The 26,712-nt window shown below is 39.2% G+C and overlaps 1 protein-coding gene across 50 annotated transcripts in view; it reads left to right on the top strand.

Annotated features, from left to right (window-relative positions):
* The window catches only part of TTN (titin), a 249,119-nt gene that overhangs the window by 191,586 nt on the left and 30,821 nt on the right, over positions 1-26,712 (top strand). For all 50 annotated transcript variants that reach the window (XM_044303133.1, XM_044303118.1, XM_044303159.1 and 47 more), the window contains 21 exons: positions 74-358; positions 461-760; positions 1,074-1,376; positions 1,506-1,781; positions 1,873-2,172; positions 2,560-2,862; positions 2,959-3,258; positions 3,353-3,640; positions 3,748-4,044; positions 4,667-4,969; positions 5,058-5,363; positions 5,449-5,736; positions 5,990-6,280; positions 6,396-6,683; positions 6,787-7,377; positions 7,467-7,571; positions 7,707-7,904; positions 7,984-8,277; positions 8,363-8,950; positions 9,042-9,344; positions 9,596-26,701. In XM_044303133.1, the coding sequence (XP_044159068.1) occupies positions 74-358; positions 461-760; positions 1,074-1,376; positions 1,506-1,781; positions 1,873-2,172; positions 2,560-2,862; positions 2,959-3,258; positions 3,353-3,640; positions 3,748-4,044; positions 4,667-4,969; positions 5,058-5,363; positions 5,449-5,736; positions 5,990-6,280; positions 6,396-6,683; positions 6,787-7,377; positions 7,467-7,571; positions 7,707-7,904; positions 7,984-8,277; positions 8,363-8,950; positions 9,042-9,344; positions 9,596-26,701 (23,313 nt within the window). The remainder of the gene's footprint in view (positions 1-73; positions 359-460; positions 761-1,073; positions 1,377-1,505; positions 1,782-1,872; positions 2,173-2,559; positions 2,863-2,958; positions 3,259-3,352; positions 3,641-3,747; positions 4,045-4,666; positions 4,970-5,057; positions 5,364-5,448; positions 5,737-5,989; positions 6,281-6,395; positions 6,684-6,786; positions 7,378-7,466; positions 7,572-7,706; positions 7,905-7,983; positions 8,278-8,362; positions 8,951-9,041; positions 9,345-9,595; positions 26,702-26,712) is intronic.

Here is a 26,712-nt window from a genome sequence, read left to right as displayed (position 1 = left end):
AATGTTGAAGACATGTTAAATCAGCAACGTATTTCAGTAAGCCAATTTTTTTTTCTTAAATATTTGTTCTCAGAAACTCCTGAAATTGAATTGGATGCAAGCATGAGAAAATTGGTCACTGTAAGAGCAGGATGTCCCATCCGATTGTTTGCAATAATAAGAGGAAGACCAGCACCTAAAGTTACCTGGAGAAGAATGGGTATAGATAATGTTGTCAGAAAAGGACAAGTTGATCTTGTTGATACAATGGCTTTCTTAGTAATTCCCAACTCTACTCGTGATGACTCTGGCAAATACTCATTGTCTCTTGTAAATGCAGCAGGAGAAAAGGCAGTGTTTGTCAATGTGAGAGTACTTGGTAAGTTAAAGATGAAGAAACAAAGGAATTGTATATTAGGTTTTGTGTTTCTATGTATTTTAGTTTTGCAAACATTAATAGAATATAATTTTCTTTCGATAGATACCCCAGGACCTGTGGCAGACTTTACCATTTCAGATGTTACAAAAATGTCGTGTCAACTTTCATGGGTACCTCCAGAAAATGATGGTGGAAGTCCAGTGACACATTATATCTTAGAAAAGCGAGAAGTAGATAGGAAAACATGGGCAACCGTAGTGGCAGACTGGAAAAAAACTAGTTTCAAAGTTGCCAATCTTGTGCCAGGAACAGAATACTTTTTCAGAGTTACAGCTGTCAATGAATATGGATCAGGTGTTCCAAGAGACACACCTAAGACTATACTTGCAACAGATCCTATCAGTAAGTATTATACCATACTCTATGTAACCTTTGCTACTGATATTTAGATTTATTTATGTGTGTGTGTGTGTATATATATATATATATATATATATATATATATATATATGAAATAAAATCACTATGCACACTGCTTATCCTTAGTTTACAATTTAAAATTTAATTGATTTTAATTTCATTCTTAAGCACCTTAATTTACATAGATTATTTATCTTTTCAATTTTGATTGTCCATTAGTATTGCAAAATAGACATGAGGTTAACAGTTTCACTGTATTAAAACAGCAAACATTCTATTCTGTTTATTTTAATAGGTGAACCTGATCCACCTAAAAAACTTGATGTCACGGAAATTACAAAGAACAGTGCTACACTGGCTTGGCTCCCACCTTTACGAGATGGAGGATCCAAAATTGATGGCTATATGATTAGTTACCAGGCAGAAGGACAGCCAGAGAACAACTGGACTCAATACTCTGTTGTAAAAGATCTAAATATTGTTGTTGTTGGGCTCAAAGAAGGCACAAAATATAAATTCAGAGTTGCCGCAAGAAACTCTGTAGGAGTCAGCTTGCCAAGGGAAGCTGAAGGACAATTTGAAATTAAAGAACAACTCTGTAAGTTAAATGAGTAGATTTTCTACATAGTCCTATAAATATTGTCAGATAGTGACAGTTTACTTTATAGTTGGACCAAACCGCTATGCTAACATATAAATATGCTTTTTTTTTTTTTTTCTTTTACAGTGCCACCAAAGATATTATTGCCTGAACAAATCACTATCAAAGCAGGACAGAAACTGAGAATTGAGGCACATATCTATGGAAAGCCAACTCCTGTAACTAAGTGGTTGAAAGCAGAAACTGATGTAATGCCATCAAGCCGCCTGGCTGTACATAAATCGCAGAATTCTACAGTTCTCATAATAAAGGATGTAACAAGGAAAGACAGTGGTTTCTATACTGTGTCTGCAGAAAACAACTCTGGCGTGGCCACACAGAGAATACGTGTAATAGTAATGGGTATGTATAAATTAGTAAGTCTATCATGCAGTATCTTTCAGAAAAGGAAATTTACAGTTACTAAGTATTTGTTTGTTCTTGCTTCCTACAGACATCCCAGGCCCACCAGAACCACCATTTGAGGTTACAGACATAGATTCCGATGCTTGCACTCTCTCATGGCATTTGCCTCTTGAAGATGGTGGCAGCAACATTACTAACTATGTTGTTGAAAAGTGTGATGTCAGCCGAGGAGACTGGATCACGGCTGTATCTTCAGTTACCAAAACTAGTTGTCGTGTTGGAAAACTCATCCCAGGTCAAGAATATATTTTCAAAGTTCGCGCTGAGAACCGCTTTGGAATTTCAGAGCCAATTACATCAGAGCGCATTGTTGCCAAATTCCCATTCGGTATGTAGCACATGTCTCAAATTGGTTTTATATTAAGAAAATATCATAATACACACAGAAACCATAAAAGAAGCCTACTGTTTGTTTTATGCTCATTTATGTAAAGCATCAGGGGCGTAACTATAGGTGGTGCAGAGAGTGTGGTTGGACCAGGGTCCATGAGCCTAAAACTTCCCACAAGGTTTCTTTTCATATGAGGAAATCGGTACTATAATCAAAACATGATAGGTCTATGTGTCAGAAAGGAGTGGGGCGGTCATGATATTGCACTGGGCACAGAAGGTATAACCTATGCTTCAGTAAAGCATAAAATCCTTTGGGAAAATCCTGTGGGCACTGTATTTTTGTATTCAAAAATACAAAAACTATGTGTTTATATATTTTCAGATGTTCCCAGCGAACCAAAGAATGCTCGTGTCACCAAAGTCAACAAAGATTGCATATTTGTTGCTTGGGATAGACCTGATAAGGATGGAGGTAGCCCCATTACAGGTTATGCAATAGAACGCAAGGAAAGGAACAGCTTGCTGTGGGTGAAGGCCAATGATACTCTAGTGCGTACAACAGAATATCCATGTGTTGGTATGATTGAAGGCTTAGAGTATACTTTCAGAATCTTTGCTCTGAACAGAGCTGGATCCAGCAAGCCCAGCAAGCCTACTGAGTATGTCACAGCAAGAACGCCCGTTGGTATGTATTATATACATTACAAATATGATGTAAAAACTACAAAATATTTCAATAACAATTGATGAAAAAATCCTAACAAGTAACATTGATTTTTAGATCCTCCTGGAAAGCCTGAAGTTGTTGATATTACCAGAAGTACAGTTTCACTTGTCTGGAGCCGACCAAAGCATGACGGTGGCAGTAAAATAGTTGGCTACCTAGTGGAGGCTTGCAAGCTTCCGGGTGAAAAATGGGTTAAATGCAATACTACTGCTTCCCAAATTCCAACAGAAGAATATACTGTCACTGATTTGGAGGAAAATGACAAATATCAGTTCAGGGTACTTGCCAAGACTGCCATCAATATTAGCAGACCATCCGAACCATCAGATCCAGTCACCATTCAAGCAGAATATGGTAAGTGCATTATATTTGTTTAAGTAAAGAATACATAACATGAATTTCACAGATGTACAAAGAAATGTATTAAATTTGATATTAACATTTGCAGTTCCACCAAAGATTGATCTCAGCATACAGATGAAATCTCTGATCACCGTCAAAGCAGGTGCAAATGTATGTCTTGATGCTCAAGTATTTGGTAAGCCAATGCCAATTGTCTACTGGAAGAAGGATGGAGTAGATGTAAAGCCTGCAGAGGGTATAAAAATTTCATCAAAGAGGCACCTCTTCCTATTAGAGTTGTTTAGTGTAAACCGTAAAGAAACCGGAGAATATACTATTGTAGCTGAAAATGCAAGTGGTTCTAAGTCAGCAACCATCAAACTAAAAGTGCTAGGTAAGTTAAGTCTTCTGTTTTTGTTTTATTGTGTATTTTAAAGAAGTCATGGCGAATTAAGTGTTGCGGGATAGGGATTTCATACTACTTTTATTTTTCTATTTTAGATAAACCTGGACCTCCTGCCTCTGTTAAGATAAACCATATGTATTCTGACCGTGCCATGCTTAGCTGGGAGCCTCCTCTTGAAGATGGTGGTTCTGACATTACAAACTATGTCATTGACAAACGTGAAACCAGCCGTCCTAACTGGGCACAAGTCACTGCAAATGTCCAGACTACCAGTTGCAGTGTGGAGAAGCTGATTGAAGGACATGAATATCAATTCCGCATTTCTGCTGAAAACAAATATGGAGTTGGTGATCCAATTTTAACAGAATCTGTGATTGCTAAGAATCCATTTGGTAAGCTACTTGTTATTTTGAAAGATTATTTGTTTCATGTATACTCTGTTAATATATTGAATACAACATACACACATTTGTATTTTTCCTACACATCCTAGTTTAACAGTTTTAAAACTTCAAGACAGAGCTTTAGAACTCAGATGATTTCCTTAAGAACTATGGGGGTCATTTACAATAAGAAACATGCCTATATTTCTAGTGCAGATTGTGGCGCAAAGGTTATTTGTGCCGCAATTTGCGACGTTTCCCTGCTCACGCCAGGTCTAAAAAAGTGGCTGTGGCGTGGGTGGAGAAGGGATGAGCCGGCAGCAAGTAAGCTGTGTTACATTTAGACCAGCGCTGGATACACCGAAGTTATGTAGAAGCCGTCACCTCTACATAACTTCGGCAGATGCACCACCAGCGCAGCGGCTTATTAAGACTGGTGTCTAAAACACTGGTCTTAATAAATAACCCCCTATGTCATTGTCATGGTAATAACTATTCATGTTAAATGCATGCTTAACACACTTTATTTCTTTACTATGTAAGATCTTCTTTACTATAAAATATAAGCCAGGTAAAAGTATCATTCAGCATTTTCTATTAATTAAATAACACATTTGTCTCTTCTTTAAAGATGTGCCAGGAAAATGTGATCCACCCATAATAAGCAACATAACAAAGGATCATATGACTGTAAGCTGGAAAGCACCTGCCGATGACGGTAGATCTCCAATCACTGGATATTTGCTTGAAAAGCGCGACACAAAGTCCTTCAACTGGACAAAAGTAACAAGGAAGCCTGTCACTGAACGGACTGTGAAAGCAACTGGACTACAGGAGGGTACTGAATATGAATTTAGGGTGATTGCTTTGAACAAAGCTGGACCAGGCAAACCTAGCGATTCATCAAAGGCAGTAGCTGCTTTTGATCCACTGTGTAAGTGCAAGTTATCTTTTACTGAAGATACATCCTCCAAAATGTTAAAATTTTGTAGCAATAGTAATTTTTTATGCTTCAATTACAGATCCACCTGGACCACCAGCTTTCCCTAAGGCTATTGATTCAACTCGTAGCAGTATAAGTCTCTCCTGGAGCAAACCAGCTTATGATGGAGGCAGCCCAATCATTGGCTATGTGGTTGAAGTAAACAGAACAGACACTGATAACTGGGTGAGATGCAATTTGCCTAAGAATCTTCAAGACACCCAGTACACGGTTACTGGCTTGATGGAAAACACAGAATATCAGTTCCGTGTTTCCGCTGTGAATAAAATTGGATACAGTGAGCCTAGTGAAGTTCCAGACAAACATTTGGCAAAAGATATTCTAAGTGAGTTTTTCCTTCAAGTCACTGTTTGTCAAAGATTGATTTTAAGTACAACACTATACTATTGATTTATTTTCTGTTTGAACAGTTGCTCCAGAAGGAGATCTTGATGCTGACTTGAGGAAAGCTCTTGTGCTCCGTGCTGGCGTTACAATGAGGATTTATGTGCCTGTCAGAGGACGCCCAGCACCAAAGATTTCATGGTCTAAAGCGAATGCAAACCTGCGAGACAGACAAGGCTTAGATATTAAGACAACCGAGCATGATACTTTCTTACGCTGTGAAAATGTTAACAAATATGATGCTGGCAAATACATCTTGACATTAGAGAATAGCAGTGGTGTGAAATCTTACACCATTGTTGTCAAAGTGCTTGGTAAGTAGTCCCATATGGGTGTGAAATACGAGATACATAATATATTCTCTAGAGATCTACAATCTGTTACAGTGTGAGTTGACCATTGTGTTTAAGAAACACACGTTTCTTACAATCCTTTACCTGCAATCTTTTCTCAGTATCTAGAATTATAGTATTTTAAATTGTAAAATTATACAATATACCAAGTTCTTGCTTGTCACTAAATTTCAGCACATATTTGAGTCAATCCATTGTTTGTTTGATCATTTAGATACTCCTGGACCTCCTGTCAATCTCATCATTAAAGAGACTTCCAAGGATTCTGCTATGATTTCATGGGATCCTCCAATTATTGATGGTGGCAGCCCAGTGAAGAATTATATTGTTGAGAAACGTGATGCTGAAAGGAAAGCTTGGTCTACAGTCTCCACTGACTGTCCCAAAACATCATTTAGAATCTCTAACCTTGAGGAAGGCAAAGCATACTTTTTCAGAGTGCTGGCTGAAAATGAGTATGGCATTGGTGAACCATGTGAAACACATGATGCTGTTAAAGCTTCAGGTAAGAAATCTTCTTTATTAAGCTACAAAAAAAAGTAATTGCAAATTAAACTTTGCAATCTGTATATCCAGATATAAAATATGGTTTTATTTAACTATTTAAATTATTCTTCCAGAAAAACCTGGACCAGTTAAAGATCTGAAACCACTGTCTGTCTCTAAGTCATCTTGCACAATTGGATGGAAGAAGCCAATAAGTGATGGTGGAAGTCGTATCACTGCATATGTTGTAGAGACCTTGATTGATGGAGACAAATGGAAAGAAGTAATGAGATCCAAAAACATGCAATACACATTGAAGGATTTGACTGAAGGACAGGAGTATACCTTTAAAGTCACTGCACAGAATGATGCTGGTTATAGTTCTCCAAGTGAAATCTCAGTTGTAGCTAAAGATGATGTTGGTATGCACCGCTTTTCACAATTTGTGAAGAAAAACATTTAATGCAATTCAGTGGTTTTATATTTAAAAAAATCTAATTATTTTTTATCTGTCTATATTTGCAGTTGCACCAAATCTTGACTTGAAAGATCTACCTGACTTGTGCTACATTGCTAGAGAGGGCAGCACTTTCCGACTTAAAATACCTGTCAGTGGAAAACCTCCACCTGCAATAACATGGAAGAAAGGTGACGATAAAGTCTTGACTGACAGTGGAAGAGTAACTGTTGAGTCTAGTGCAGTTAATACTGTCTTAACAGTACGTGAATGCCAGAAAGATGATGCCTCCAAATATACAATTACTTTAAAAAATCCTGCTGGAACTAAAGAATCAACTCTATTTGTGAAAGTGGTTGGCAAACCTGGAATCCCAACAGGTCCTATTAAGTTTGACGAAGTAACTGCAGATGCAGTAACACTGATTTGGGGCCCACCTAAAGATGATGGTGGCTCTGAAATAACCAATTACATCCTAGAAAAGAGAGATTTTGTAACCAATAAATGGGTCACATGTGCTTCTGCTGTTCAAAAGACGTCATTTAGAGTTACCAGACTCCATGAAGGAAATGAGTATGTCTTCAGAGTGAGTGCTGAAAATAAATATGGAGTTGGTGAAGGCTTAAAATCAGAATCTGTTATTGCAAGGCATCCATTTGGTAGGTTGAAGAGACTACATTTTCGTATTTAAATATGCTTACTCATATCTACTGTAGATTAGATTAATAATACTGAATATATGTTTTAGATGTACCAGATGCTCCTCCACCTCCAAAGATTGTTACAATAAGGCATGATTCTGCAAATCTAACATGGGTAGATCCAAGGAAGACTGGTGGCTCACCAATTACAGGTGCGTTAAAATTAAGTAAAGATACAGCTATTGACCACAAATCATTTCCAAAGTTCAATATTGTATTGATTTTACTTTTTAAAGAAATAATACAACTCAAGTATATTTAATGCTATCGTTATTATATGGTTTTAGGCTACCACATTGAATTCAAAGAAAGAAACAGTCTTCTCTGGAAGAGAGCCAATACAACTCCCTTAAGAATGAAAGACTTCAGAGTTACTGGTGTGACTGAAGGTCTAGAATATGAATTTAGAGTTATGGCAATCAACCTTGCTGGAGTTGGCAAACCAAGCCTTCCATCTGAATCAGTAGTGGCTCTTGATCCAATTGGTATGCTTATTCAAAGCTTTCACTAGGAACTAATTATTTTTGTAAGTAAACATGGAATTGATTCAGTGTTTCTTTTCAGATCCACCTGGAAAACCTGAAGTAATAAGTGTTACCAGGAGTTCTGCAACACTTATTTGGACAGAACCAAAATATGATGGTGGACACAAATTGGTTGGATACATTGTTGAGAAACGTGACCTACCAGCAAAGAGTTGGATGAAGGCCAACCATGTTAATGTTAAAGAATGCGCATTCACGGTCAATGATTTGATAGAAGGTGGAAAATATGAATTTAGAATAAGAGCTAAAAATACAGCTGGTGCTATCAGTCCTCCATCTGAGATAACAGGAGCTGTATGCAAAGATGAGTACGGTATGTGTCACACAGCAAATTTACCGGATCTTATTTGTTAGCTGTACCATTTCTTATTTAAAGTGTAATTTTTTTGTTCCTGCAGAGGCACCAACTATTATTATTGACCAAGCAGTTAAAGACGGATTAACAGTTAAAGCAGGCGATACCATTGTCATGACTGCAACAAGTATCCTTGGCAAACCACCTCCAACATCTGTATGGTCTAAAGCAGGAAAGGACTTTAAACCTTCTGATATTGTGCAGATTGAAACAAGCCCAACGTCATCCACACTTTCTGTAAAATATGCATCCCGCAAAGATTCTGGAGAGTACACAATAACTGCCAGCAATCCTTTTGGTACAAAAGAAGAACATGTACATGTTAAGGTCTTAGATGTTCCTGGACCTCCAGGACCAATTGAAGTTAGCAATGTATCTGCTGAAAAAGCAACACTGAACTGGACACCGCCTTCTGAAGATGGTGGTTCACCAATTACTTCTTACACACTTGAAAAGAGAGAAACCAGTCGTTTGCTTTGGACACTGGTGGCTGAAAATATTCAGTCCTGTAGACATGTTGTTAGCAAACTTATCCAAGGAAATGAATATGTCTTCCGAGTTTCTGCTGTTAACCACTATGGAGTAGGTGAACCTGTACAGTCTGAACCAGTTAAGATGGTGGATAGTTTTGGTAAGAATTGTTGCAAAAATTTGTGCCATACAATCTGAAAACAGCAGCTACTGCAATTCTAAACTATAACTGCATTTAATTTGGTTTTTAGGACCTCCCGGACCTCCAGGAAAACCAGAAGCCACAAATGTGACTAAAGATACAGTAACTATAACATGGAAACGCCCAGTTGATGATGGTGGTAGTGAGATTACTGGCTACCACGTGGAAAGAAAAGAAAAGAAAGGATTGAGATGGGTGAGAGCATCAAAGAAACCTGTTTCTGACCTCAGACTTAAAGTGATTGGACTCACAGAAGGAAATGAATATGAATTCCGAGTGAGTGCAGAAAACAAGGCCGGAGTTGGACCACCAAGCGATTCTTCTCTGCCAGTTTTAACAAAAGATATTGCATGTAAGTATGCTACTTGATCTCATGCCTAAATAAAAGGTTACTGCTATTAAAGTGTATTAAGGGATAAAAAAGAAGTGTTGCTATCAGTAGAAACATGTTTCCCTGTGCATAAAATGAGCAATGAACAAATGAAGTAACAGTTCAGTTACAGTTATGGTGTAAATAAATATCAAATTACTTATTTCATGCTGAACTGAACAAGTATTTTTCTTATCTCCTTATTTTAATTTTCTGTATTTTTCTGATTTCAGATCCACCAGGTCCTCCATCTAATCCAAGAATCACTGATACAACAAAGTCTACTGCCACATTGCACTGGGGAAAACCTCACTATGATGGTGGCCTGGACATTATTGGATACATTGTAGAACACCAAAAAGAAGGAGAAGAAGAATGGGTTAAAGACACCACAGGAACAGCACTTAGAATTACTGAGTTTGTTGTGGCCAATCTCCAACCTGGTGGCAAATATAAATTCCGTATCCGTGCCATTAATGCTGCAGGCTCTGGAGAACCAGCACAAATTGATGATGTTGAAATTAAAGACCGTGAAGAGGTACCTGACTTTGAACTTGATGCCGACCTCCGAAAAACTCTTGTAGTCAGAGCTGGTTGTAGCATTCGTATTTTCGTGCCAATAAAGGGGCGACCCACACCTGAGGTTACCTGGATGAAAGGGGACATTCCTCTCAAAGTACGAGCCAACATAGAAAATACAGAATCATATTCTCTGCTCATAATTACAGAGTGCAACAGATATGATGCTGGAAAATACACAATGACTCTTGAAAATGCCGCTGGAAAGAAATCAGGATTTGTTAACGTCAGAGTTTTGGATTCCCCAGGACCTCCAATAAACCTTAAAGCCAGAGATGTAACAAAAGACAGCATCACTTTGCAGTGGGATATGCCACTAATAGATGGTGGATCAAGGATAACAAATTACATAGTTGAAAAACGTGAATCTACAAGAAAGGCTTATTCAACAATAACAACCAACTGCCAGAAGTGCTCTCTAAGGATTCCTAATTTAGCTGAAGGATGTGAATATTACTTCAGAGTGCTAGCAGAGAATGAGTTTGGAATTGGTGAACCTGCTGAAACAACTGATCCCATAAGAGCATCTGAAGCACCTTCTCCTCCAGAAAGCCTTAATATCATGGATGTTACAAAGAGCACCGTGAGCCTTGCCTGGCCAAAGCCAGCACATGATGGTGGCAGCAAAATAACAGGCTATGTCATTGAAGCACAAAGGAAGGGTTCTGATCAATGGACACATATTGCAACTGTTAAAACTTTGGAATATGTAGTAAAAAATCTCAATGAAAATGAAGAATACGTATTCCAAGTAATGGCAGTCAACAGTGCAGGAAGAAGTGATCCAAGGGAAAGCAGACCAGTGATTGTTAAAGAACAGATGATGCTTCCAGAATTTGACTTACGTGGCCTATATCATAAGACTGTGCTTGCTAAAGCTGGAGATAACATCAAAGTAGAAATACCTGTTCTTGGAAGGCCAAAACCCACTGTGACATGGAAAAAGGGTGAACAAGTTTTTAGAGAAACTCAAAGAGTTAATGTAGAGCGCACTGCAACTACTACTATCTTAAACATCAATGAATGTGTAAGAAATGACTCTGGAAAATATACTTTAGCAGCTAAAAATATTGTGGGGGAGATAAGTGATATAATTACAGTTCAAGTACATGATATTCCAGGAATTCCAACAGGACCCATCAAGTTTGATGAAATTTCATCTGATTTTGTTACTTTGTCTTGGGACCCTCCTGAGAATGATGGTGGTGTACCAATAAGCAACTATATTGTGGAACTACGGGAAACAAACAGTACAACTTGGACTGAGCTGGCATCTACAGTGATACGCACAACTTTTAAAGCAACAAAACTTACAACTGGATTGGAGTATCAGTTCCGGGTTAAAGCTCAAAACAGATATGGAATTGGACCAGCCCTCAACTCAGAGTCTGTAGTTGCTGCTTATCCATTTAAGGTTCCTGGGCCACCAGGAACACCTCAAGTTATTGCAGTTACAAAAGATTCTATGACAATTAGTTGGCATGAACCTGTCACAGATGGTGGAAGTCCTATTCTAGGTTATCATATTGAAAGAAAGGAAAGAAACAGTATACTATGGCAGACAATCAGCAAAGCCCTGGTAGCAGGAAATATATACAAATCATCAGGCCTGACTGATGGAATTGCATATGAATTCCGTGTTGTGGCAGAAAATATGGCTGGCAAGAGTAAACCAAGCAAGTCTTCCGAACCAACATTTGCTCTTGATCCAATTGATTCACCAGGAAAACCAGTTGCTATTAACATTACAAGACATTCAGTGACCCTACAATGGACAAAACCAGAATACAATGGAGGCTTTAAGATCACTGGATATACCGTTGAGAGAAGAGATCTTCCAAATGGTCGCTGGCTGAAGGCTAACTTTAGTAACATATTAGAAACTGAGTTTACTGTCAGTGGATTAACAGAAAATTCAGAATATGAGTTTAGAATAATTGCAAGAAATGCTGCTGGTGCTGTTAGCCAGCCATCTGAACCATCTGATGCTATAACTTGCAGAGATGATATAGAAGAGCCAAGGATAATGGTTGATGCGAAGTTCAAAGATGTTATTATTTTGAAGGCAGGAGAACTTTTCCGACTTGATGCTGATGTTTCTGGCCGTCCAATTCCCACATTGTCTTGGACAAAAGAAGGAAAGGACCTTGAGGATACAGCAAAATTAGAAATAAAACTAGCTGATTTCTCAACAACTTTGATAAATAAAGACTCTGCACGAAAAGATGGCGGCGCATACACTCTCACAGCTTCTAACCCAGGTGGTTTTGCTAAGCATGTCTTTAATGTTAAAGTTCTTGATAGGCCAGGCCCATGTGAAGGCCCACTGGCTACATCTGAAGTCACAGCCGAAAAATGTGTCTTATCATGGTTGCCACCATTAGATGATGGTGGTGCAAAGATAGATCACTACATTGTTGAGAAACGTGAAACAAGCAGATTGGCTTGGACAAGTGTTGGAACAGATGTTCAAGTGACAAAATTCAAGGTTACCAAGCTACTAAAAGGAAATGAATACATTTTCCGTGTTATGGCTGTTAACAAGTATGGAGTTGGAGAAGTTTTGGAGTCAGAACCCACCCTTGCAGTTAATCCATATGTGCCACCTGATCCACCTAAGACCCCTGAAGTAACAACAGTTACAAAAGACACTATGATTGTTTGTTGGGGACATCCTGAATCTGATGGAGGAAGCCCAATAACAAACTATATAGTGGAACGCCGTGACAAGGCAGGGCTCCGTTGGGTTAAATGCAACAAGAGAATTCTTACTGATTTGAGATACAAAGTTTCTGGCCTTACTGAAGGTCATGAGTATGAATATAGAGTAATGGCTGAAAATGCAGCTGGAATTAGTAAGCCAAGCCCCTGTAGTACATTCTATAAGGCATGTGACACCGTCTTTAAACCTGGTCCACCTGGGAACCCAAGAGTACTGGACACTAGTAGATCTTCCATTACAATTGCTTGGAATAAACCAGTCTATGATGGTGGCTCAGAAATAACAGGATACAATGTGGAAATATCTCTTCCAGAAGAAGATGAATGGAAGATTGTAACACCACTTGCTGGACTTAAAGCTACTTCTTTTACAATCACAGGGCTTAAAGAAAATCAGGAATATAAGATACAGATATATGCAATAAACTCTGAAGGAGCTGGTGAGCCCGCCCTTGTCCCTGGATCACCAAAGGCTGAAGAAAGAATGTTGCCACCTGAGATAGAATTAGATGCTGAACTACGTAAAGTTATTAACATAAGAGCTTGTTGCACATTACGATTGTTTGTTCCAATTAAAGGAAGACCTGCACCAGAAGTTAAGTGGACGCGGGAAAATGGTGACCCTATTGAAAGAGCAACCATTGAATCAACAAGCTCTTATACTCTACTAGTTGTGGAAAATGTGAATAGATTTGATAGTGGAAAATATATGCTGACAGTAGAAAACAGCTCAGGAAGCAAGTCGGCCTTTGTGAATGTCAGAGTTCTTGATACTCCAGGAGCACCTCAAGATCTTAAAATAAAAGAAATTACCAAATCATCTGTTACATTAACTTGGGAACCGCCACTCATTGATGGTGGATCAAAAATTAAGAACTACATAGTAGAAAAACGAGAATCAACCAGAAAAGCATATTCAACAGTAGCAGCTAATTGTCACAAGACAAGTTGGAAAATAGATCAGTTGCAAGAAGGCTGTAATTACTATTTTAGAGTTCTGGCAGAAAATGAATATGGAATTGGCTTACCAGTTGAAACACCAGACTCAATTAAAGTGTCAGAAAGACCACTTCCACCAGGCAAGATCACTCTCGATGATGTAACAAGAAACAGTGTTTCTCTGTCTTGGGAAAAACCAGAACATGATGGTGGAAGCAGAATTGTGGCTTACATTGTAGAGATGCAAAGCAAAGGCAGCGACAAATGGGCAACATGTGCTACTGTTAAAACAACAGAAACAAAAATAACTGGATTAATTCAAGGAGAAGAATATATGTTCCGTGTATCAGCTCAAAATGAGAAAGGAATCAGTGATCCAAGACAGCTTGGAGTGCCAGTGGTTGCTAAAGACCTTGTAATTGCGCCAGCATTCAAGCTTTTGTTTAACACATTCAGTGTTTTAGCTGGTGAAGACCTTAAAGTTGATGTTCCATTTGTTGCACGTCCAAAGCCATCTGTCACATGGCACAAAGACAATCTACCATTAAAACAGACAACTAGAGTGAACGCAGATAACACAGAAAACAACTCTTTGCTGACAATTAAAGAGGCTTCAAAAGATGACGTTGGCCAGTATACAGTAAAACTTGCCAATTCTGCAGGGGAGGCTACCGAGCAGCTCAGCATTGTTGTCCTCGACAAGCCAGAACCACCAACTGGTCCAGTTAAAATTGATGAAGTGACAGCTGACAGCATTAGCTTTTCATGGAATCCTCCAAAATATGATGGTGGAAGCTCTATTAACAATTACATTGTAGAAAAACGCGATACCTCAACAACAGTTTGGCAAATCGTATCTGCAACAGTGGCAAGAACAACCATAAAAGCTACACGACTTAAAACAGGCAGTGAATATCAGTTCAGGATTGCAGCTGAGAACAGGTATGGAAAGAGTGGATATTTGATATCTGAGGCAGTGATTGCACAGTATCCATACAAACTTCCTGGTCCACCTGGAACACCATTCGTAACTGCAGTTACAAAAGACAGTATGGTTGTACAGTGGAATGAGCCTGTAAATGATGGAGGCAGCAAGATCCTTGGATATCATGTGGAAAGCAAAGAAAGAAACAGTATTCTTTGGGTGAAGTTGAACAAAACAATCCTCCCAGACACAAAGATTAAAGCAACAAACATTGAAGAAGGAATTGAATATGAATTCAGAGTTTATGCTGAGAACATTGTAGGTATTGGCAAGCCAAGTAAAGTATCTGAATGCTATGTGGCCCGAGATCCATGTGATCCTCCTGGACGTCCTGAAGCAAAAATTGTCACAAGAAATTCAGTTACGCTTCAGTGGAAAAAACCTGAATATGATGGTGGTAGCAAGATTACTGGCTATATTGTTGAGAAGAAAGAATTACCTGATGGACGTTGGATGAAGGCCAGCTTTACAAATGTCATTGAAACTGAGTTTGCAGTTACTGGACTGGTTGAAGACCAACGTTATGAATTCCGTGTGATTGCAAGAAATGCTGCTGGAACATTTAGTGAACCTTCAGAAAGCACTGGGCCAATTACAGCAAGAGATGAAGTAGAGCCTCCTCGTGTAAGCATGGATCCAAAATACCGTGAAGTCATAACAGTAAATGCTGGTGAAACATTTAAGATTGATGCTGATGTGTTTGGAAAACCAATTCCTTCTGTTCAATGGTTTAAAGGAGGTGAAGAGCTTGTAAACACAGCTCGTCTAGAAATCAAGGGAACAGACTTTTTTACATCACTTAATGTAAAAGAAGCCATTAGAGTGGACAGTGGTCAATACATTTTACTACTGAAAAACGTTGCTGGTGAAAAATCTGTACCAGTTAATGTAAAGGTTCTTGATAGACCAGGACCTCCTGAAGGGCCAATCACTATCACTGGTGTTACTGCTGAAAAATGTTCATTAGCTTGGAAACCTCCACAACAAGACGGTGGTAGTGAAATTGATCATTACATTGTAGAAAAAAGAGAAACAAGTCGCTTAGTTTGGACAGTTGTTGAATCAAATGTTCAAACTCTCAGCCACAAAGTAACCAAACTTTTGGAAGGAAATGAGTACATTTTCCGTGTCATGGCTGTAAATAAATATGGTATTGGGGAACCACTTGAATCAGAAGCTGTCACTGCAAAGAATCCTTTTGTTGTTCCACAACCTCCAAAAGCTCCTGAAGTTACAGCAGTAACCAAGGACTCCATGATTGTTGTTTGGGAAAGGCCATCAAATGACGGTGGTAGTGAAATAACTGGTTATGTCCTTGAAAAGCGTGACAAAGAAGGCATACGTTGGGTCAGATGCAACAAACGATTGATCAGTGAATTGCGCTTTAGAGTAACTGGACTAGTTGAAACACATCTTTATGAATTCAGAGTTTCTGCTGAAAATGCTGCAGGTTTAAGTGAGCCAAGCCAGCCATCCATTTATTACAAAGCTACAGATCCTATTTATAAACCTGGCCCTCCAAACAATCCCAAAGTAGTGGATGTTACAAGATCATCAGTAATCCTTTCATGGGGCAAACCTATATATGATGGTGGATGTGAAATTCAAGGCTACATCGTAGAAAAGCAGGATGTCAGCACAGAGGAATGGTCTATGTGCACTCCTCCAACTGGCATTAAGGAAACCCGACTTGAAGTTGAAAAGCTTTTGGAAAAACATGAATACAAATTCCGTATATGTGCAGTGAATAAGGCTGGTGTTGGGGAACATGCTGATATCCCTGCTTCAATTATTGTTCAAGAGAAACTGGAGGCCCCCGACCTTGAGCTAGATCCAGAACTGAGGAAGATTGTTAATATACGGGCTGGTGGCTCACTAAGATTATTTATTCCCTTTAGAGGACGTCCAGCACCGGAAGTTAAATGGGGAAAAGTAGATGGAGATATTAGAGAAACAGCCCAGATTGATGTAACTAGTAGCTTCACTACACTTGTACTTGACAATGTTAATAGATTTGATTCTGGAAAATATACTCTTACTGTTGAAAACAGCAGTGGTACCAAATCTGCCTTTATTAGTGTAAGAGTTTTGGATACTCCAAGTGCACCAGTAAATCTAAAAATTAAAGATGTCACTAAGGAGTCTGTGTCACTAACCTGGGAACCTCCTGCCCTGGATGGTGGCGCTAAGATAAAGAACTACATAATTGAAAAACGAGAAACCACGAGAAAAGCTTATGCTGCTGTTGTAACAAATTGCCACAAGACATCATGGAAGATAGACCAACTTCAAGAAGGCTGCAGCTATTACTTCAGGGTAACAGCTGAGAATGAATATGGCATTGGTTTACCAGCTGAAACAGCTGAACCTGTGAAGGTTTCTGAGGTTCCACAACCTCCAGGAAAAATAACAGTAGTTGATGTGACAAGAAACAGTGTATCATTATCATGGGAAAAACCTGAACATGATGGTGGCAGCAAAATCATTCATTATATTGTCGAAATGCAAGCTAAGGGTAGTGACAAATGGTCTGAAAGTGTGCGTGTCAAAGTCCTTGAAGCAATAATAACAAATCTGACTCAAGGAGGTGAATACCTTTTCAGAGTAATTGCTGTTAATGAAAAAGGAAAGAGTGACCCTAGATCACTTGCTGTACCAGTGGTTGCCAAAGACCTTGTAATAGAGCCAGATGTACGACCAGCATTTAGCAATTATAGTGTCCAAGTTGGACATGATTTGAAGATTGAAGTTCCAATTTCTGGAAGACCAAAGCCAACAATCACTTGGGCAAAGGATGGCCAGACACTGAAGCAGACTACTAGAGTTAATGTTACAGATACAGCACACCATACTATATTGATGATAAAAGAAACAAATAAGGATGATTCTGGAATGTATGGAATTACAGTTTCAAATGTTGTTGGACAGAAAGCAGCAGCAATTGAAGTTATTACACTAGATAAGCCTGATCCTCCAAAAGGCCCTGTGAAATTTGACGATGTGAGTGCGGATAGCATTACATTATCTTGGAATCCTCCAGCATACACTGGTGGCTGTCAAATCACAAATTACATTGTTGAAAAGAGAGATACAACTACTACACTTTGGGAGACTGTTTCAGCAACTATTGCAAGAACCACACTAAAGGTATCAAAACTGAAAACTGGAACAGAGTATCAATTTAAAATTTTTGCTGAGAATAGATATGGAAGAAGCTTCGGATTGGATTCTGAACCTGTAATAGCACAATATCCATATAAGGAACCTGGGCCTCCTGGTACACCATCAGTTCAAACAGTAACAAAAGATAGCATGGTTGTGCAGTGGCATGAACCTATTAACGATGGTGGAAGCAGAGTGATTGGTTACCATCTTGAACGGAAAGAAAGAAACAGTATAATGTGGACAAAGGTGAATAAAACTATTATTCCAGACACATATTTTAAGACTACCAACCTCGAAGAAGGCATTGAATATGAATTCAGGGTGTATGCTGAAAACATTGTTGGAATTGGCAAATCAAGCAAAGTTTCAGAGTGCTATTTTGCCCGTGACCCATGTGACCCTCCTGGCTGCCCAGAACCAATAATTGTAACTAGAAATGCTATTACTCTAAGCTGGAAAAAGCCTGAATATGATGGTGGCAGTATGATAACAGGCTATATAGTTGAAAAACGTGATTTGCCTGATGGTCGGTGGATGAAAGCAAGCTTTACCAATGTCATTGAAACACAATTTACAGTAACTGGACTTACTGAAGATGAGAAATATGATTTCAGAGTTATTGCAAGGAATGCTGCTGGAACCTTCAGCAGACCTTCAGATAGCACTGGACCCATAACTGCCAAGGATGAAGTAGAACCTCCAAGAATTTCAATGGATCCAAAATATAAAGACACAATAGTTGTAAATGCTGGTGAGACATTTAAACTTGATGCAGATGTTCACGGTAAACCTATTCCTACAATTCAGTGGTTCAAGGGTGATAAAGAAGTTGAAGAATCAGCTAGATGTGAAGTTAAGAACAGTGACTTCAAGGCCCTCATTATTGTGAAAGATTCTATTAGAGTTGATGGTGGACAATACATTTTGCAAGCTTCTAATGTTGCAGGAACAAAATCAGTACCTATCCATGTGAAAGTTCTGGACCGTCCTGGCCCCCCTGAAGGGCCAGTTCATGTTACTGGAGTTACAGCTGACAAATGTTCTCTTGCATGGGGTCCTCCACAGCATGATGGTGGTAGTGATATTTCTCACTATATCATTGAAAAACGGGAAACAAGTCGCCTTGCTTGGACTGTTGCTGCATCTGAAGTGGTAACTACTTCTGTAAAAGTAACAAAGCTCTTAGAAGGAAATGAATACATCTTCCGTATCATGGCTGTTAATAAGTATGGAGTTGGTGAACCTTTAGAGTCTGTACCAGTTCTGATAAAAAATCCATTTGTGCTTCCTGGACCACCAAAGGCACTTGAAGTAACCAACATTGCAAAGGACTCCATGACAGTCTGTTGGAGCAGACCTGATAATGATGGTGGTAGTGAAATCATTGGATATATTGTAGAAAAACGAGACAGAGCTGGTATAAGATGGACTAAGTGCAACAAGCGCAGAATTACAGATTTAAGATTCAGAGTTACTGGATTAACAGAAGATCATGAATATGAGTTTAAAGTATCTGCTGAAAATGCTGCTGGAGTTGGTGACGCAAGTCAAACTACAGTCTACTTTAAAGCAACTGATCCTATATTCAAACCTGGTCCACCTACAAACCCACATGTTGTAGATACAACTAAAAACTCTATTACTGTTGTTTGGGGAAGACCAATTTATGATGGTGGCAGTGATATCCAAGGATACATTGTAGAAACATGCAAAGGAGATGAAGAAGAATGGACAATGTGTACCCCACAAACAGGTCTACAGGTCACTAAGTTTGAGATAGCTAAACTTATTGAGCATCAACAGTACCAAGTTCGCATCTGCGCTTTAAATAAGGCCGGTGTAGGTGAGCCAGCAGCCATACCAGGAACTGTAAAACCAGAAGATAAACTGGAGGCACCAGAAATAGACCTTGATTCTGAACTAAGAAAGGGAATATTGGTTAGAGCTGGAGGAAATGTTAGAATTCATATACCATTTAATGGAAGACCAATACCAGAGATCAGCTGGTCAAAGGAAGATGGAGAACTTACTGAAAAGTCACAGATTGAAAGAGGTGTTAACTATACTCAACTTTCAATAGATAATGTTGATAGAAATGATGCTGGAAAATATATTCTAAAATTGGAAAATAGCAGTGGCTCAAAGTCTGCCTTTGTAACAGTTAAGGTTTTTGATACACCAGGAGCTCCAACAAACCTTGTTGTGAAAGACATCAAGAAAGATTCTGTCGTTCTCACTTGGGAGCCTCCGCACATTGATGGTGGAGCCAAAATAAAGAACTATGTTATTGACAAGAGAGAATCAACTAGAAAAGCATATGCCAATGTCACAGCCAAATGCAACAAAACAAGCTACAAAGTTGAAAATCTTACAGAAGGAGCTGTATATTACTTTAGAGTTATGGCTGAGAATGAGTATGGCATTGGTCTACCAGTTGAAACAGCTGATGCAGTAAAGGCCTCTGAAGCACCATTGCCACCAGGCAAAATTACCCTTACTGATGTAACTCAAAGAAGCGTATCACTTTCATGGGAGAAACCGGAGCATGATGGCGGGAGCAGAATTATAGGATATCTAGTAGAATCTCAGCCAAAAGGAGTTGAAAAATGGAGCATAGCTGCTGAAACAAAAACATGCAATGCTGTTGTATCTGGATTGAGCTCAGGGCATGAATACTCTTTCAGAGTTATTGCTTACAATGAAAAAGGAAAAAGTGATCCAAGAGTCCTTGGTATTCCTGTTATAGCTAAAGATCTGACAATTGAACCAAGTTTTAAGCTTATGTTTAATTCCTATAATGTACAAGCTGGAGAAGATCTAAAGATTGAAATTCCAGTTATAGGTAGACCAAAACCCAATATCAACTGGACTAAAGATGGCCAACCACTGAAACAAACAACTAGAGTTAATGTGGAAGACACACCAGTATCAACTGTCTTGCAAATCAAAGAAAGCAACAAAGATGATTTTGGAAAGTATACAGTTACAGCAACAAACAGTGCTGGCACAGCAACTGAAGATATTACTATTATTGTTCTTGACAAGCCTGGGCCACCAAAAGGACCTGTACGGTTTGAGGAAATTAGTTCTAACTATGTAGTGTTTTCATGGGACGCCCCAGAGTATACAGGTGGCTGTCAAATCAACAATTACATAGTAGAGAAACGAGACACAACCACCACTACATGGCAAACAGTATCAGCAACAGTTGCTAGAACAACCATTAAGGTGACAAAACTAACTACGGGATCAGAGTACCAATTTAGAATCTATGCTGAGAATAGGTATGGCAAAAGTGCGCCTCTAGATTCTGCTGCTGTTATTGTTAAGTATCCATACAAAGAACCAGGGCCTCCAGGAACTCCATTTGTAACATCAATTTCCAAGGACCATATGACCGTACAGTGGCATGAGCCAGTAAACGATGGAGGAAGTCAAATTCTTGGCTACCATGTAGAACGCAAAGAGAAGAATAGTATTCTCTGGGCAAAACTAAATAAAACTCTTCTTCAGGACACAAAATTAAAATCTAATGGCCTTGAAGAGGGAATAGAATATGAATTCAGAGTATACGCTGAAAACATTGTTGGTATTGGCAAACCTAGTAAAGTATCTGAATGTTATGTTGCCCGTGATCCATGTGATCCACCAGGTCGTCCAGAAGCTATTGTCATCACTAGAAATTATGTCACTCTTCACTGGACGAAACCAGAATATGATGGTGGAAGTAAAGTTACAGGATACATAGTTGAAAAGAAAGAACTACCTGATGGTCGTTGGATGAAAGCCAGCTTTACAAACGTGTTAGAAACAGAATTTACTGCAACAGGACTTACAGAAGATGAAAAGTATGAATTCAGAGTCATAGCAAGAAATGCAGCTGGAAACTTTAGTGAACCATCAGAAAGCACTGGACCTATCACTGCGAGAGATGAAATAGATGCACCAAGAGCTTCCCTGGATCCAAAATATAAAGATGTTATTGTTGTTCATGCTGGAGACACTTTTGTTCTTGAAGCTGACATTCATGGCAAACCTATTCCAGATATCACCTGGTCAAAAGATGGAAAAGAGCTCGAAATAACAACAGCACGAACAGAAATTAAGTCCACTATTCAGAGAACAACATTAATTGTTAAAGACTGTATTCGAGTGGATGGTGGTCAATACATTTTGAAGCTAAGCAATGTGGGTGGAACGAAATCAATTCCCATTACAGTAAAGGTTTTGGATCGTCCTGGGCCTCCAGAAGGTCCATTGCAGGTCACAGGTGTAACAGCAGAAAAGTGCTACTTGGCATGGGGTCCACCACTGCATGATGGCGGCGCAAGCATTTCTTATTACAATATTGAAAAAAGAGAAACAAGTAGATTATCTTGGACTCAGGTTGCATCAGAAGTACAAGCACTCAGCTATAAAGTCACCAAACTTCTAGCAGGAAATGAATACATTTTCCGTGTTGTTGCTGTGAACAAATATGGAATTGGAGAGCCACTTGAGTCTGAACCAGTTCTGGCTCGTAATCCATTTAAGCCCCCAAGTGCACCTACAACACCAGAAGTTTCTGCCATCACAAAAGACTCTATGGTGGTAACATGGGGTCGTCCTCAAGATAATGGTGGTGCGGAGATAGAAGGGTACATTCTTGAAAAACGTGACAAAGATGGTATTAGATGGACAAAATGCAACAAGAAAAGGTTAACTGATTTGCGATTTAGAGTAACAGGCTTGACAGATGGACATTTCTATGAATTTAGAGTATCAGCAGAGAATGCAGCAGGAGTTGGAGAACCAAGTGAACCATCTATTTTCTATCGGGCATGTGATGCCAACTATCCACCAGGTCCTCCTAGCAATCCAAAGGTAACTGACACATCTAGATCATCTGTATCTCTTGCCTGGAACAAACCTATTTATGATGGTGGTGCACCAGTTTCAGGTTATGTAGTTGAATTTAAAGAATCAGCAGCTGATGAATGGACAACAGTAACAGCACCAACAGGATTACAAGGCAAACAGTTTACTGTAACAAAATTAAAAGAAAATGCAGAATATTGTTTCCGTATTTGTGCCATTAATTCTGAAGGTGTGGGTGAGCCCGCAGTTATTCCAGGAACTATAATTGCTGCTGACAAACTAGAGCCTCCTGAGATAGAACTTGATGCTGATTTGAGAAAAACTGTCACTGTCCGTGCTGGTGGAACCTTAAGATTATTTGTTACAATCAAGGGAAGGCCTGAACCTGAAGTAAAATGGGAAAAGGCAGATGATAAACTTACAGAAAGGGCACAAATTGAAGTCACCAGTTCTTATACAATGTTGGTTATAGATAATGTCAACAGATTTGATACTGGAAAATACAACTTAACTTTAGAAAATAACAGTGGATCAAAATCTGCGTTTGTCAATGTTAGAGTACTTGATTCACCAAGCGCCCCAGTAAACCTGACAGTAAGAGAAGTGAGAAAGGATTCAGTGACTCTGTCATGGGAACCACCACTTATTGATGGAGGATCTAAGATCACAAACTACATTGTTGAAAAACGTGAAGCTACCAGAAAAGCTTATGCAACTGTTACAAGTAATTGCACCAAAAATACATTTAAAATAGAACAGCTACAAGAAGGTGGCATCTATTACTTCCGTGTTTTGGCTGTCAATGAGCATGGTGTTGGGCTGCCTGCAAGTACAGCTGATCCAATTAAAGTGTCTGAAGCTCCTCTTGCTCCTGGTAGAGTAAGTCTTGTTGATGTAACCCGTAACAGTGCAACTATATCATGGGAGAAACCAGAAAGCGATGGAGGTAGCAAAATTACAAGTTACATTGTGGAAATGCAAACAAAAGGAAGTGAAAAATGGAGCACTTGTACTCAGGTGAAGACTCTGGAAGCAACTATTACTGGTTTGACTATGGGAGAAGAGTATACATTCAGAGTAATAGCTGTAAATGAAAAAGGAAAGAGTGATCCAAGACAACTGGGAGTCCCTGTAGTTGCAAAGGATATTGAAATACAACCAACAATTGAACTGCTATTCAACACTTTCAGTGTTAAAGCTGGTGATGATCTTAAGATTGATGTACCAATTAGAGGACGTCCATCTCCAACAGTTTCTTGGCAGAAAGATGGACAGTCTCTGAGGCAAACAACTAGAGTAAATGTCCAGGTTTCAAAGACCTCTACTCTTCTTTCAATCAAAGAGGCTTCTAAAGAGGATGTTGGACAGTATGAATTAACTGCATCAAACAATGCAGGATCCACAACAGTTTCTCTTGGTATAATAGTGCTTGATAAACCAGGACCACCAGGACCAATTAAAATTGATGATGTTAGTGCAGACAGCATTTCATTCTCTTGGAGCCCACCAGAGTATGATGGTGGCTGTCATATAAACAACTACATTGTTGAAAAGAGAGATACAACTACTACAGTCTGGGAATTAGTGTCAGCAGCAGTGGCAAGAACATCCATCAAAGTTGCACGTTTGACAACTGGATCGGAATATCAGTTCAGAGTTTGTGCAGAAAACAGATATGGAAAAAGTCATTATACTGACAGTTCATCAGTCATTGCTCAATATCCATTTAAACCACCAGGACCACCAGGAACACCCCGTGTTGCTCATTCAACAAAAGCGTTCATGATTGTTAGCTGGCAACCTCCGGTAAATGATGGTGGTAGTCGAGTAATTGGATATCACCTAGAAAGAAAAGAAAGAAGCAGCATTCTCTGGACCAAAGTCAACAAAGGTCTAATATCTGATACACAACTAAAGGTAACAGGGCTTGAAGAAGGGCTTATGTATGAATATCGTGTGTATGCTGAGAACATTGCTGGAATTGGCAAATGCAGCAAAAGTTGTGAACCAGTTGCTGCAAGGGACCCTTGCGATCCTCCAGGTCAACCAGAAGTTACTAACATCACAAGAACATCTGTCTCATTGGCCTGGAAGAAACCAGAATATGATGGTGGAGCAAAGATTACAGGATACATCATTGAACGAAAGGAGTTGCCTGATGGACGTTGGTTAAAGTGCAACTTTACTAACATCCAAGAAACATTCTTTGATGTAACTGCTCTAACAGAAGACCAAAGATATGAGTTCCGTGTTATTGCAAAGAATTCTGCTGGGTTATTTAGTGAGCCATCTGAAACTACAGGGCCTATTACAGTCAAGGATGATGTAGATGCCCCAAGAATTATGATGGATGTAAAATTCCGAGATGTAATTGTTGTGAAAGCAGGTGAGATCCTTAAAATTAATGCTGACATTGCAGGACGACCTCATCCTGTAGTTTCTTGGACAAAAGATGGCAAGGATATTGAAGAGAAAGCAAGAGTTGAGATAACATCAACAGACAACAGCACTGTTCTTGTAGTTAAAGACTGCATTAGAAGAGATTCAGGCCAATACGTGCTAACATTACAAAATGTGGCAGGAACAAGATCCTTAGCTGTAAATTGCAAAGTACTTGATAGACCTGGACCACCTGCAGGACCAATACAAATTGCTGGAGTAACATCTGAAAAGTGTTCACTTTCGTGGGGACCACCTCAAGAAAATGGTGGTGCTGAAATTGACTACTATATTGTTGAAAAGCGTGAAACAAGTCGTATTGCTTGGACAGTTTGTGAATCAGAACTTCGAACCACATCTTGCAAGGTTACAAAACTGCTAAAGGGTAATGAATATGTTTTCCGAGTGATGGGTGTCAACAAATATGGAGTTGGTGAGCCATTAGAGAGTGAAGCTATAAAGGCACTGAATCCTTATACTGTACCAAATGCACCAAAATCATTGGAGATCAGCAGTGTTACTAAAGAAGCTATGACCTTGTGTTGGGCAAGACCCGATAGTGATGGTGGTGCCGAAATATCAGGATATGTGATTGAGAGACGTGAGAAAAATAGCCTGAGATGGATGCGTGTAAACAAAAAGCCTGTTTATGACCTCAGAGTAAAGTCTTCTGGCCTGCGCGAAGGATGTGAATATGAATATCGTGTCTATGCAGAAAATGCTGCTGGCCTCAGTGCTCCAAGTGAATGTTCTCCATTAATTCGTGCAGCGGATCCAATATTCTTGGCATCTCCACCATCTAAGCCTAAAATTATAGACTCAACAAAATCAAGTATAACAATAGGCTGGGTAAAACCTCTCTTTGATGGTGGCTCACCAGTTACAGGCTATACTGTGGAATACAGAAGAACTGATGAAACTGAATGGACCACTGCTGTAACAAATGTCAGAGGTACAGAGTATACTGTCATTGCACTTACATCAGGAGCTGAGTACATATTTAGAGTTAGATCTGTTAACAAAGTAGGCCAAAGTGACCCAAGTGACAGTTCTGAACCACATATAGTAAAGGAGAGAGAAGAAGAACCTGCATTTGACATTGACAGTGAAATGCGCAAAACATTAATTGTTAAAGCTGGTGTATCATTTACTATGACAGTACCTTACAGAGGCAAACCCGCTCCCAATGTCATGTGGAGTAAACCAGACTCTGACTTACGTACAAGAGCTACAATTGACACCACAGGCACACAAACATCACTTTCCATTGAAAAAGCAACAAGAAATGATTCTGGAAAGTACACACTAACTTTGCAAAATATTCTGAACACTGCAACGCTTACACTTGTTGTAAAAGTTCTCGATTCTCCTGGACCACCTTCTAACATTATTGTGAAAGAAGTTACAAAGGAATCTGCTGTTCTGACCTGGGATATTCCTGAGAATGATGGTGGAGCACCAGTTAAGAATTACCACATTGAGAAACGGGAAGCAAGCAAGAAAGCATGGGTATCTGTTACAAACAACTGTCATCGTCTTACATACAAAGTCACTAGTCTACAAGAGAGTGCAGTTTACTATTTTAGGATTTCTGGTGAAAATGAATTTGGCATTGGAGTACCTGCAGAGACCAAAGAGGGTGTAAAAATAACAGGTCAGTATAAG

This window comes from Bufo gargarizans, chromosome 8 (assembly GCF_014858855.1).
Source record: "Bufo gargarizans isolate SCDJY-AF-19 chromosome 8, ASM1485885v1, whole genome shotgun sequence".
NCBI classification, from domain to species: Eukaryota; Metazoa; Chordata; class Amphibia; order Anura; family Bufonidae; genus Bufo; species Bufo gargarizans.
This window is presented reverse-complemented; position numbering and strand designations above follow the sequence as displayed.